Here is a 15,059-nt window from a genome sequence, read left to right on the forward strand (position 1 = left end):
TCTCTTGCCTCCTGGGGTAAATTCCATCAGGCCCTGGGGACTTATCCACCTTAATACTCATTAGGAGGCCCAACAATTACTCCTCAACTTCAAAATATCCTGATGTATTTATATACTCAACACTGATCTTCTGGTCCTCCATATCCTTTTCCTTGATAAATACCGAAGCAAAGTTCTCATTAAGTACATCACTCACATTCTCCGCATCCAAGCAAATGTACCCCCCCCCCTTTATCCTTGAGTGGCCCTACCCTCTCCCTAGTTATCCTCTTGCTCTTGATGCCTTGGGATTCACCTTAACCCTACTTGCCAAGTACTTTTCATGGCTCCTTCTGGCTTTCCTAATTCCCTCCTTTAGTTTTTTTCTGGCTTTTTTAAACTCTTCATGTGCTTCGTTTGATCCTAACTTTCGAAGCTTAGCATTCCTTTCCTCTTTTCAATTTGACTAAATTCTTCACTTCTCTGAACATCCAAGGTTCTCTTACCTTTCCATCTCCATCCTTCCTTCTAGTAGGAACATACCTTTCTGCATTTTTCTGTATTCTGTGTTGCATCTTTACGATGTTTATTATGTTAACTCTTGTGTATTTAGTATCTAAAAACTATTCAGTAATCTTGTAAACAACAGGAATTCTGCAGATGCTGGAAATTCAAGCAACATACATCAAAGTTGCTGGTGAACGCAGCAGGCCAGGCAGCATCTATAGGAAGAGGCGCAGTCGACGTTTCAGGCCGAGACCCTTCGTCAGGTCTCGGCCTGAAACGTCGACTGCGCCTCTTCCTATAGATGCTGCCTGGCCTGCTGCATTCACCAGCAACTTTGATGTATGTTGCAGTAATCTTGTATATTTGTTGCTTGATTAAGCTTTCCTGTTCAATTAAATAATTTATTATGGGTTACATGTAAAATACATTAATTGCACACTTCATCACGCTACCATGTGATATTTGTGCATCTCGCTTAAAGTAAATTAGATGTTACAACAGTATTTTCAGATTCCCAACTCCATCTTCATTTGAATTAGTTTAATGTTTTGAGGTTACAAAACATAACAGTAACCACTCTTATGAGTGGGGACATGGCAAAAGCGAAGGGAATAAATTATTACTTATTTTGTGGCAGTTTGTAGCTTGGGACTGGCGGAGGTCCTATCTTTTGCTGAGATAACGCTCAATAATACTTAATTATATTTTTGCTAATTGCTAATAAAGAATCAAATAAAGGGTTTGACGTTTGGAGCAATCATTGGAGCTGTGGGTGTGTCATGCAAGTATAACAGACCGTACGGTCACAGGCAAGCAGCAATTGTTTTGTTTTGACTTTGAATTAGTTTTACTGTACATGGCCTATCAGCAGCATCAACAGAGCTTTACCAAGAGGGATTTCTCACAGGTGGGTGTCAGTTATTTAAAAAGGGAGCTTCGCGAGCGTTTGTCATTGCACGTGGCCTATCAGCGACTATAACTGGAGCATCAATCGTGAGATAGATAGCAGGGAAAGTTCAGGCATAAAAGGGAGACACTGCCTAGCGGAGCGGTCATCAACGGAGTGATCTGAGGCAGAGTAGTAGGGCTTTGGCAATAACGGGTTGAGGCGAGGTAAGTTACCTGCGAGGAATAGAAACAGGAAGTATGTCTATGAGGCTGGTGTTCTGTACTGGGTATCAGATGTGAGAAGTCCAGGAGACACCCAGCCTCCCGGACAGCCACATCTGCGCCAGGTGCGTCGAGCTGCAGCTTTTAAGGGACCGCGTTAGGGAACTGGAGATGCGGCTCGATGACCTTCATCTGGTGAGGGAAAGTGAGGAGGTGATAGAGTGGAGCAATAGGCAAGGAGTCACACCAGGGACTTGGGAGACATTTAAGTGGGTAACAGTCAGAAGAGGGAAGGGCAAGAGTCAGATACTACAGAGTACCCCTGTGGCTGTCCCCCTTAACAATAAGTACTCCTGTTTGAGTACTGTTGGCGGGGGGGGGTAACGGCCTACCTGGGGGGAAGCAACAGTGGCCGTGCCTCTGGCCCTGTGGCTCAGAAGGGCAGGGAAAGGAAGAAGGCAGCAATAATAGGGGACTCTATAGTTAGGGGGTAAGACAGGTGATTCTGTGGATGCAGGAAAGAAACACAGATGGCAGTTTGCCTCCCAGGTGCCAGGGTCTGTGGTGTTCCTGATCACATTCACGATATCCTGAAGTAGGAAGGTGAACAGCCAGAGGTGTGGTACATATTGGTACCAATGACATAGGTAGGAAAAGGAAGCAGGTCCTGAAAGCAGACTACAGTGAGTTAGGAAGGAAATTGAGAAGCAGGACCTCAAAGGTAGTAATCTTGTGATTACTGCCCATGCCACACGAAATTGAGTATAGGAATAGAGTGAGGTGAGAATAAATGCGTGGCTGAGGGATTGGAGCAGGGGGCAGAAATTCAGGTTTCTAGATCACTGGGAGATCATTTGGGGCAGGCGTGACCTGTCTGAAAAGGATGGGTTGCACTTGAATCCAGGGGGGACCAATATCCTGGCAGAGACATAAGCTGAGGATATTGGGGAGAGTTTAAACTAGAATTGCTGGGGGTAGGAACCGAAGTGAAGAGACGGAGGAAGGGGCGGTTGGCTCACAAATAGAGCAAGCTTGGAGACAGTGCAGGAGGGAGGATTGGAGGTGATAGAGAAGAGATACACTCAGACCGATGGTTTGAGATGTGTCTATTTTAATGCAAGAAGCACCATGAACAAAACAGATGAACTTAGAGCCTGGATCAGTACGAGGGGTGATTGATACATTCGTGGCCTAAGGTAGAAGAGGTCAATTTTGGAAAACCTAGCACATTTATTTTTCAACGTAGTCCCCTCCTACATTTACACACTTAGTCCAGCAGCCGTGGAGCATACAGATCCCTTCGTTGTAGAACTTGGTGTCTTGGACCTCCAGAAAGTGGTCCACAGCAGGGGTGATTGATAACTTTGTGGCCTAAGGTAGAAGGAGATGAATTATACAGCTCTCGTTACATCTCGAAGATTATAAGGCTAGCAGGAAGGAGCTTAAGAGTGAAACTCAGAGCCAGAAGGGGCCATGAGAAGGCCTTGGCGAGCAGGATTAAAGAATATCCCAAGGCATTCTACAAGTATGTGAAGAGCAACAGGATAAGACATGAGAGAAAAGGACCAATCAAGTGTGACAGTGGAAAAATGTGTATGGAACCGGAGGAGATAGCAGAGGTACTTAATGAATACTTTGCTTCAGTATTCACTATGGAAAAGGATCTTGGCGATTGTAGGGATGACATACAGCGGATTAAAAAGCTTGAGCATATGGACATTAAGAACGAGGACATGCTGGAGCTTTTGGAAAGCATCAAGTTGGATAAGTCTCCAGGACCGGACAAGATGTTCCCCAGGCTACTGTGGGAGGTGAGGGAGGAGATTGCTGAGCCTCAGGCAATGACCTTTGCATCATCAATGGGGATGGGAGAAGTTCTAGAGGATTAGAGGGTTGCAGATGTTGTTCCCTTATTCAAGAAAGGGAGTAGAGATAGCCCAGGAAATTATAGACCAGTGAGTCTTACTTCAGTGGTTGGTAAGTTGAAGGAAAAGATCCTAACAGGCAGGATTGATGAACGTTTAGAGAGGCATAATATGATTAGGAATAGTCAGCATGGCTTTGTCAAAGGCAGGTTGTGCCTTCCGAGCCTGATTTAATTTTTTGAGGATGTCACTAAAGACATTGATGAAGGTCGAGCAGTAGATGTAATGTACGTGGATTTCAGCAAGGCAATTGACAAGGTACCCCATTGCAGGTGTATTGAGAAAGTAAGGAGGCATGGGATCCAAGGGGACCTTGCTCTGTGGATCCAGAACTGGCTTGTCCACAGAAGCCAAAGAGTGGTTGTAGACGGGTCATATTCTGCATGGAAGTCGGTGACCAGTGGTGTGCCTCAGGAATCTGTTCTGGGACCCCTTCTCTTCGTGATTTTTATAAATGAGCTGGATGAGGAAGTGGAGGGATGGGTTAGTAAATTTGCTGATGACACAAATGTTGGGGGTGTTGTGGATAGTGTGGAGAGCTGTCAGAGATTACAGCGGTACATCGATAGGATGCAAAACTGGGCTAAGAAGAGACAGATGGATTTCAACTCAGATAAATGTGAGGTGGTTCATTTTGGTAGGTCACATATAATGGCAGAATATAGTATTAATGGTAAGGCTCTTGGCAGTAGGGAGGATCAGGGGTATCTTGGGGTCTGAGTCCATTGGACACTCAAAGCCGCTGCGCAGGTAGACTCTGTGGTTAAGAAGGCATAAGGTGCATTGGCCTTCAACAACTGTGGAATTGAGTACAAGAGCTAAGAGGTAATGATAGAGCTATATCGGACCCTGGTCAGACCCCACTTGGAGTACTGTGCTCAGTTCTGGTCACCTCACTACAGGAAGGATGTGGAAGCTATAGAAAGGGTGCAGAAGAAATTTACAAGGATGTTGTCTGGATTGGGGAGCATGCCGTATGAGAATAGGTTGAGTGAACTGGGCCTTTCTCCTTGGAGCAGCGGAGGATGAGAAGTGACTTGATAGAGGTGTATAAGATGATGAGAGGCATTGATCATGTGGAAAATCAGAGGCTTTTCCCAGGGCTAAAGTGGCTAACACGAGAGGGCACAGTTTTAAGGTGCTTGGAAGTAGTACAGAGGAGATGTCAGGGCCAAATTTTTTTACGCAGAGAGTGGTGAGTGCATGGAATTGGCTGCCGGCGACGGTGGTGGAGGCAGATACAATAGGGTTTTTAAGAGAATCCTGGATAGGTACATGGAGCTTAGAAAAATAGAGGTCTATAGGTAACCCTAGGTAATTTCTAAAGTAAGTATGTGTTCAGCACAGCATTGTGGGCCGAAGGGCCTGTACTGTGCTGTAGGTTTTCTATGTTTCTAAACAGCAATGCATTCATCAGGCTGCTCTTTATCGTCGATTACAGCTCTGTATTCTGCACCATCATGCCATTAGTTTGAATCAACAAGCTTCAAAATCTGAGCCTCTGCAACTGGATTCTTGACTTCTTCATTGAGAGACCATAGTTCGTGTGAATTGGTGATAACATCTCCTCTTCACTAATAATCAATACAGCTGCTAAGCCCAATGCTCTACTCTCTCTACACTCATGATCGTGTTGTTAGGCACAGCTCAATGCCATCCTTCATCTATGAATTAGCCAGTTGTTGGGGGGAATCTCAAATAGCAACAAAGAGGCATACAGGAGTGAGATAGATTGGCTTATTGAGTGGTATTGCAACAATAACCTTCCACTCATTGTCAATAAGACTAAGGAAACGGTCGTGGACTTCAGGAAGGGGAAGTTAGAAGAATAAGCATAAAATATCAAAACTTAAATACAAGGGTAGCCTTAATTTAATGTAATAAAATCTAGTTTACCAATCAGAAAATGACTCTGGCTTATCGGGCTCATCCAGTATACTGGAGACCAGTCCAAGTAAATCAGGAGTATTCCCAGAATCTGATAAATTAATCTGGGCTCTGAAAAAAAAACATACTTCATTATACAATTATCTGAACATTTTTTAAAGATCCATTTCCAGACCTTGACTTACTAATTAAGTTTAAATGACTGCAAACAAACAATTTAGAAAATTAGAACTAAGTTTTTCAAAAAAAATCCAGACAATTTTGTTTTACTTTGAAGGGTCAGAAAACATTGTACATCACACAAAATAAACTAAAAGTTCAATTTCTTGTATTACTGAGTTGTTTTTGTCAAGATCATTTGTTAAGCATTACCTGTTAACAATTTCAATTAAGTTTAACTAAGTCATGGAAAATTTAAATAAAAATGTCCAAATTATGTTTCTCAGCTTGTAACTCAGTATCAGTCCATTGAAATACTAATCCAGTTGGCCTCCTCTAATGCCAACATCACTCCCATTATTCCCAATTGTAGTAATGTAACGGTAAATTTTAATTGTACAATTTCCCAAGCTTTATTGTGTTAATTTTTTAAAAATTAAAATGCTTTAATACCTAAAATAAGTGCAAACATTATCCAAGATGTGCAACAATAAGCATCAGGAATAACAGATTTACAAATAGAAACCAAAGAAAAAAATAGATATTTGAATAATTTTGTGAATCTTCATTATCAGTATTAATTTTAAGTGCATTAATTATGAGAGTAGAGTTATGTTTTTCTTTATTGTAAAGTAACTATTAAGGCTCAAATGCCATCCAGCTGGAAGGAGGCAATAATCTCAGCTATACCAAAAGAAGGCAAGGATAAAATGGAATGTGGGTCATTTAGACCAATATCTGTTCTTAATGTGGATTATAGAATATTTACCTCCATCACGGCCAAACGATTAGAAGAGTTTCTACCCATACTGATACATAATGATCAGACAGGTTTTATACAACAACGCCAAACACAAGACAAGATACGAAGGACACTTCACATTATGGATCATATTTTAAAAATTGAAATTGAAGCAGTAGTGATAAGCATGGACGCTGAAAAGGCATTTGATTCGGTTATTTGGAATTTTCTTTACAGAGTTTTATATAGATTTGGTCTACATGACACAATTATTAAAACTATACAGGCACTATACGACAATCCTACTGCCTGGATTAAAATCAATGGATATTTATCTAATAGTTTTACCCTAAAAAGGGGCACAAGACAGGGTTGTGCATGGTCACCGCTACTCTTCGCATTATGTCTGGAACCATTAGCTCAATACATCAGACAAAATGAAGATATCAGGGGAATTACAATCAAAGGGACAGAGCATAAATTGGCCTGTTACGCAGATGACATTTTGATCTGTCTAGGGCAACCAACATACTCTTTACCTAAATTGATGCAACCCTTTGAACAATATGGCCAATTATCAGGATACAAGATCAACATAGATAAAAAACCCAACTACTTTCATATAACTATAGCCCACCAAGAGAAATTAAAAGTAGATATCCTTGGGCATGGCAACCAGAGTCTGTCAAATATTTGGGCATCATTATGCCAAAAGATTTGGCAAAATTATCAGAACGCAATTATCAGCCTATATATAAAAAATTAAAGAAGATATAACAAGATGGAACCTAATTCCTTTTCTTGGTCTCAGTTCAAGGATTGAATCTATTAAAATGAATATACTGCCCAGACTACCCACGGAAAGCCTCAGGCTCGCTCAGCTTGCTTCCGTCTGGGGGGGAGCAGCCTTTGGCTCCACCAAAGTAGGTAATCAAATCTGGGTGGATGCTGTATGTTGTGTCCCCTGTGTAACATCAGTACCCCGAAATAACATTCAGTCCACAATGTGCGGTTGAACGATTAAGATTTTATATTTAAGTATGGGGTTAGTAGAGAACAAAAGAAAAGGAAAACAAATAAAAGGCACCAATAATCTCTTAAACATGTCCAGAGCACAAACGTTGGAGCTCACAGATTTTCGCTGATCCTCACTGATAGGACTCTGAACAGGCGCACTATCATTGACCAGAATACGGCCCTGAGAGCCAAAGACGCTATGGTCTGCTTGTGTGGTGCGACATGGTTTAATGTGATGGATCTGAGGAGTGGATGTTGCCAGATCCCAATGAGTGAGGCCAACAAGGAGAAGACGGCCGTTACAGGTCCCCTAGGATTCTTCCGATCCAAAAAGATGTCAAAGGACATTTCCGGACCCCTGCAAACTTCCCGCGGGGCATGGGGAAGACCATGGGGGATGTGGAAGTGGTTGGAGTTCTGGAGTATGTGGATGACCACCTAGGGTTTGGATTCGCCTTGGGGGACTATGATGCGAGGTGAGTGGCGAAGCCCGGGCAACAAGGAGTTAAAGAATTAAAACTTTCTTTGGACGAGTGCCAGGTCTGGAGAAAGATGCAGTTCATGCATGCTCTGTGTTCAGCTGTGGAATTCTCAGGTAATTTTTGGAGATTCGCCAGGGACTACAGCAAAGTGCGGCACCCCTTGAATCTGCTGCTGTGTGGCTACCCTCCCTTGGAGAAGAAAGGGAGGGGGGAAAAGCGACAGAAGCGAAGTGTAAAATGTGAAGTAGTTTTTGGCTGGTGGAGTTTGGTGCAATCTGAGAGAAATGACCCGACATACCAGTTGAACTTCCTGGTGTTGGAACAGACGGTGGTGGACGTGGGGATGGAAACCCAGGTCATCAATCGGAATGAGACACTGGGGAGAGAGGGGATTTGCACCGCTGAACTGACTGCTCAGAAGTGCAGGCTGCAGGCTGCAGACTGAGTGCCGCACTTTTGGGACAAACCTTGAAGACTTAAGAGTCCACGCTCGTCAACGTGGAGACAGAGAACCGGAATTTCAAGCAGAAACTGCGGCCACTTACTGATGAATTAATCCAGAAAAGATTGGAAGACTTACAAATTGGGGAAGACAAAGAAAGCTGTCTGACTAAGGCCAACAGAAAACCAGGGCCCAGAGAGGGGAGTTTGACTACACTTCCGAGGAGGTGAAGCAATTGAGGACAGATCTCAGAAAAGGGAAGCGGACACTTGAAGGGAACCTGAAGATGCCCATCAACAGTTTAAATGAAGTAGAAAAACTGAAAGTTGACCTGGAAGAAGCCATCAGGAAGAAAACACTGGAGATAATTTCAGTGAACACTAAACTGGAGGCTGAACATCCTTTAACTGCTGCTTTTCAGGTCAGGATGGAAGAAGCTGGTGGAGTAACTGCATCCCAGTTTGAGATGGCTAAGAAGCGTGAGTCAGAACTGTTGAGACTGCAGCGAGAGTTGGAGGAGTCAGAGAAGAAGCTGACATCTCGATTGCAGGAGGCTGAAGAGGCTGCCCAGGCAGCCCAGGCTAAGTGCTTCAGTTTGGAGAAAATCATACCGATCGAGGAAATGAGGAAGAATACAGATTCGAAGGATGATATGCTGGATGTGTGGTACGTGCTGCCTTTCGCTAACTTCCCCTTAATTGAGGAAGAGACCTTTGGCCCTTCTCCTACTGAGTCAGGTGTAGTGGCGAGGGCCAGCTGTGGGCAGCCTGGGTTACAGCAGGACCCTGAAGGAAAAGCAGTGGAGCCCCAGACATGGGAAAGGGGGCTCCGAGTTGCAGTGGGGGCATGAGTGAGAGATTGAGAAAGGAGTTGGCAAGCAGACCTGATGTATCCCCAGTAATGTCCGAGCCTTAAGGGTTTAGGTGATAGGGTACGTTGGTCTCAGAGGATTAGGGAACTCCCAGATAGGTTGGCCTATGTAGCGCCCGTGGGACCAGGCGTAAGGTCCACTGCTTGGGGAGCAATATCACTGTTTGTACCTGGATTGGGTTTTTGTATCTGCAGGAAGGGTTGGCGTGTTATTTAAAAGTCATGAGGACATGACTAAATTTGGTGGGGGGAGAGTGTAAGGGTTTCTTCTTTTATGTGACTGCTAAGGTGAATAAAATGGCTTCCCTGTACTGCTATCTGCTGAGACAGTAGTTCTCTACAGCAATTAGTGATAATGGGACTTGTATTCATTTGCTAACCAATTGGGATAGATGTTATTCTTTCTGTCTGTGTGAAAGCTGTTAGTTCACACAGGCTTCGGGGAGAAGGCGCGAAGAGGATGAAGAGAGAAGAGCTGAGCAAGCCTGAGGCTTACAAGGGGGATACATATATCTCTTTCAGACCCTGCCAATAGAGATTAACCAAAATCAATTCAATGAATGGAGCAAGATGCTATCAAGATATATATGGCAAGGTAAAAGGCCTAGAGTTCGTCTCAAAACTTTGCAATTAGCCAAGGATAAGGGGGGATGGGGCCTACCTTCTCTAAGATTACTATTTTGCAGCACAATTGAGAGCTGTGATATGCTGGTGCAATCCATCATATAACACTCAATGGAAAAACACCCACCCCACACAGGCAATTTTGGGTGTTAACAACCTATAAAGTTACATAAATACTATTGATAACCCATGGGTGAAATGGACTCTTAAAATATGGAAAACTATTATAAAAGAATATAAACTAGAGAGAGACATTGCAATTCTTAAATGGTGTACATATGACTTGGATTATACGCCGAACAAACTAGATGCCAAATTTAAGGACTGGACAGCTAAAGGGCTAACAGCTATTTGCAATATAATGAAAGAAGGAACACTGTTCAGTTTTGAAATGCTCAAAGAGAAAGACTTATTAGAAAAACAAGACTTTTATCGATATTTACAGATGCGACAGTATGTTAATAGGATGGTTAAAAGTGTAACCAAGGCAAGGACATGTTTGAGAGAGCTATTTAGAAAAGCATTGAAACATAGAAAATAGGTGCAGGAGTAGGCCATTCGGCCCTTCGAGCCGCACCGTCATTCAGTACGATCATGGCTGATCATCCAACTCAGAACCCTGTACCTGCCTTCTCTCCATACCCCCTGATCCCTTAAGCCACAAGGGCCATATCTAACTCCCTCTTAAATATAGCCAATGAACTGGCCTCAACTGTTTCCTGTGGCAGAGAATTCCACAGATTCACCATTCTCTGTGTGAAGAAGTTTTTCCTAATCTCGGTCCTAAAAGGCTTCCCCTTTATCCTCAAACTGTGACCCCTTGTTCTGGACTTCCCCAACATCGGGAACAATCTTTCTGCACCTAGCCTGTCCATTCCCTGTAGAATTTTATACGTTTCAATAAGATCCCCCCTCAATCTTCTAAATTCCAGCGAGTATAAGCCTAGTCGATCAAGTCTTTCATCATATAAATGTCCTGCCATCCCAGGAATCAATCTGGTGAACTTTCTTTGTACTCCCTCTATGGAAAGAATGTCTTTCCTCAGATTATATGATAATGCAAATCATTAGCATATAATTCAGACAACAGCAGTAAAATAATTTCAAGCGTGTATAAGGGTTTGTCAAATCTTAAAACACATATGACTTCATACATTAGAACAAAATGGGAGAAGGAAGGAGGGATAATAATATCTGAGGAATAATGGACAATAATATAGAGGTATCAATGGAAGTGTACCAGTTCACAGAAATAGAGGGAGTTCGGGTAGAAAAACTTGATAAGATATTTTATTACACCCTCCCAGAAATCCCATTATGATAGTAACCTCCCTGTTTGCAGGAGAAATTGTGGAAATCAAAATGCAAACCATTATCATATTTTCTGGGAATGCCCCATTATCAAAGACTATTGGAGTGGGATACACAATGCCCTACAAGACATTTTTAAATGCGAAATACCCTTAGAAAGTAAGACCATATATTTTAGGTATATACCTCAAGAATGAATTTACTGCTGGTGGCTGGTAAAAAGGGGGATGGGTCCCAGAGCGATAAAGCAGTGAAAGAAGTGCATGGAGTAGAGCCAGATCTAACATTTAGAGAGGCTTTGAAGAAGAGAAGCAGAATAAAGCGTGTAAAAGTTGTAAGGTAGAAGGGCTAAAGTCTGTGTACCTCAATGCAAGAAGCATCAGGAGCAAAGGTGATAAACTGAGAGCCTGGATAGATACATGGAATTATGATGTAGTGGCCATTACAGAGACTTGGCTGGCACCAGGGCAGGAATGGATTCTCAATATTCCTGGATTTCAGTGCTTTAAAAGGGATAAAAAGGGAGGAAAGGGGGAGGAGGGGTGGCATTACTGGTCAGAGATACTATTACAGCTACAGAAAGGGTGGGTAATGTAGCAGGATCCTCTTTTGAGTAAGTATGGGCGGAAGTCAGGAACAGGAAGGAAGCAGTTACTCTATTGGGGGTATCCTATAGACCTCCTGGTAGCAGCAGAGATACAGAGGAGCAGATTGGGAGGCAGATTTTGGAGAGGTGCAAAAATAACAGGGTTATCATCATGGGTGACTTTAACTTCCCTAATACTGATTGGCACCTGATTGGTTCCAAGGGTTTAGATGTGGCAGAGTTTGTTAAGTGTGTCCACGATGGATTCCTGTCACAGAATGTTGACAGGCCGACTATGGGGAGTGCCTTACTAGAGCTAGTACTAGGTAATGAACCGGGTCAAGTCACAGATCTCTCAGTGGGTGAGCATCTGGGGGACAGTGACCATCGCTCCCTGGCCTTTATAATTATCATGGAAAAGGACAGAATCAGAGAGGACAGGAAAATTTTTAATTGGGGAAGGGCAAACTATGAGGCTATAAGGCTAGAACTTGCGGGTGTGAATTGGGATGATGTTTTTGCAGGGAAATGTACTATGGACATATGGTCAATGTTTAGAGATCTCTTGCAGGATGTTAGGGATAACTTTGTCCTGGTGAGGAAGATAAAGAATGGTACTGTGAAGGAACCATGGGTGACAAGTGAGGTGAAATATCTAGTCAGGTGGAAGAAGGCAGCAAACATGAGGTTTAGGAAGCAAGGATCAGATGGGTCTATTGAGGAATATAGGGAAGCAAGAAAGGAGCTTAAGAAAGGGCTGAGAAGAGCAAGAAGGGGGCATGAGAAGGCCTTGGCGAGTAAGGTAAAGGAAAACCCCAAGGCATTCTTCAATTATGTGAAGAACAAAAGGATGACAGGAGTGTAGGTAGGACCGATTAGAGATATAGGTGGGAAGATGTGCCTGGAGGCTGTGGAAGTGAGCAAGGTCCTCAATGAATACTTCTCTTCGGTATTCACCAATGAGAGGGAACTTGATGATGGTGAGGACAATATGAGTGAGGTTGATGTTCTGGAGCATGTTGATATTAAGGGAGAGTAAGTGTTGGAGTTGTTAAAATACATTAGGACGGATAAGTCCCCGGGGCCTGCCAGAATATTCCCCAGGCTGCTCCACGAGGAAAGGGAAGAGATTGCTGAGCCTCTGGCTAGGATCTTTATGTCCTCGCATTGTCCACGGGAATGGTACCAGAGGATTGGAGAGAGGCGAATGTTGTCCCCTTGTTCAAAAAAGGTAGTAGGGATAGTCTGGGTAATTATAGACCAGTGAGCCTTATGTCTGTGGTGGGAAAGCTGTTGGAAAAGATTCTTAGAGATAGGATCTATGGGCATTTAGAGAATCATGATCTGATCAGGGACAGTCAGCATGGCTTTGTGAAGGGCAGATCGTGTCTGACAAGCCTGATAGAGTTCTTTGAGGAGGTGACCAGGCATATAGATGAGGGTAGTGCAGTGGATGTGATCTATATGGATTTTAGTAAGGCATTTGACAAGGTTCCACACAGTAGGCTTATTCAGAAAGTCAGAAGGCATGGGACCCAGGGAAGTTTGGCCAGGTGGATTCAGAATTGGCTTGCCTGCAGAAGGCAGAGGGTCGTGGTGGAGGGAGTACATTCAGATTGGAGGATTGTGACTAGTGGTGTCCCACAAGGATCTGTTCTGGGACCTCGACTTTTCGTGATTTTTATTAAGGACCCGGATGTGGAGGTAGAAGGGTGGGTTGGCAAGTTTGCAGACGACACAAAGTTGGTGGTGTTGTGGATAGTGTAGAGGATTGTCGAAAATTGCAGAGAGACATTGATAGGATGCAAAAGTGGGCTGAGAAGTGGCAGATGGAGTTCAACCCAGAGAAATGTGAGGTGGTACACTTTGGAAGGACAAACTCCCAAGGCAGAGTACAAAGTAAATGGCAGGGTACTTGGAAGTGTGGAGGAGCAGAGGGATCTGGGGATACATATCCACAGATCCCTGAAAGTTGCCTCACAGGTGGATAGGGTAGTTAAGAAAGCTTATAGGGTGTTAGCTTTCATAAGTCGAGGGATACAGTTTAAGAGTCACGATGTAATGATGCAGCTCTATAAAACTCTGGTTAAGCCACACTTGGAATACTGTGTCCAGTTCTGGTCGCCTCACTATAGGAAGGATGTGGAAGCATTGGAACGGGGACAGAGCAGATTTACCAGGATGCTGCCTGGTTTAGAGAGTATGCATTATGATCAGAGATTAAGGGAGCTAGGGCTTTACTCTCTGGAGAGGAGGAGGATGAGAGGAGACATGATAGAGGTGTACAAGATAATAAGAGGAATAGATAGAGTGGACAGCCAGTGCCTCTTCCCCAGGGCACCACTGCTCAATACAAGAGGACGTGGCTTTAAGGTAAGGGGTGAGAAGTTCAAGGGGGATATTAGAGGAAGGTTTTTTCCTCAGAGAGTGGTTGGTGTGTGGAATGCACTGCCTGAGTCAGTGGTGGAGGCAGATACACTTGTGAAGTTTAAGAGGCTACTAGACAGGTATATGGAGGAATTTATGGTGGGGGTTATATGGGAGGCAGGGTTTGAGGGTCAGCACAACATTGTGGGCCAAAGAGCCTGTAATGTGCTGTACTATTCTATGTTCTATGTTTTTGATTATTGGTAAATACCGTAGCCAAAGTAGTAAGGTATATCAATTTAATCCAAGATATAAATATCAGACTAAAATTGAATTTCTCAAGCATATTACACAGATATGTCCATTCATCCTATCAAAAGCTTTCTCAGCATCCAATGAGATGACACATTCTGGAGCTCTGGGTGAAGAAGTGTAAACAATATTCATTAATCTCCTAATATTAAAGAAGGAGTAACGATTTTTAATAAATCCAGTCTGATCAACAAATGTAATTTGAGGGAATACATTCTCCAATCTCGTTGCCAATATTTTAGAAAAAATCTTAGAATCCACATTCAGCAAAGATATAGGCCTGTAAGATGCACATTCAGTAGGATTGTTATCTTTTTTAAGATTTAGGGAAATAGAAGCTCGATAAAAAGATTGTGGTAATTTACCTATAGATACTACATCTTTAAAGATTCTACATAACCAAGGAGAAAGTATAGTAGAAAAGGATTTTTAAAATTCTACTGTATAACCGTCTGGACCAGGTGCTTTACCTGAATTCATCGAGGAAATAGCATTCTTTATTTCTTCTACCGTAATAGGTACATCTAATTTTAAATGTTCATTGGGTGGTAATTTTGGAATATTCAATTTCTTTAAAATTCGTGCATTATAGTGAAATCATCAGGAAATTCTGATTGGTATAAAGAAGTATAAAATTCTTGAAAGGATTTATTTATCTCATCATGATCAACCGTCAGAGTACCATCTTTTTTACGAATCTAACAATCTGGTGTTTAACCGAAGCTGATTTCAGTTGATT

At 42.9% G+C, this 15,059-nt stretch overlaps 1 protein-coding gene across 5 annotated transcripts in view; it reads right to left on the reverse strand.

Annotated features, from left to right (window-relative positions):
* The window catches only part of LOC134344535 (meiosis-specific coiled-coil domain-containing protein MEIOC-like), a 98,365-nt gene that overhangs the window by 41,286 nt on the left and 42,020 nt on the right, over positions 1-15,059 (reverse strand). For all 5 annotated transcript variants that reach the window (XM_063044508.1, XM_063044507.1, XM_063044504.1 and 2 more), the window contains one exon: positions 5,418-5,519. In XM_063044508.1, the coding sequence (XP_062900578.1) occupies positions 5,418-5,519 (102 nt within the window). The remainder of the gene's footprint in view (positions 1-5,417; positions 5,520-15,059) is intronic.

Source organism: Mobula hypostoma, chromosome 3 (assembly GCF_963921235.1).
Source record: "Mobula hypostoma chromosome 3, sMobHyp1.1, whole genome shotgun sequence".
NCBI classification, from domain to species: Eukaryota; Metazoa; Chordata; class Chondrichthyes; order Myliobatiformes; family Myliobatidae; genus Mobula; species Mobula hypostoma.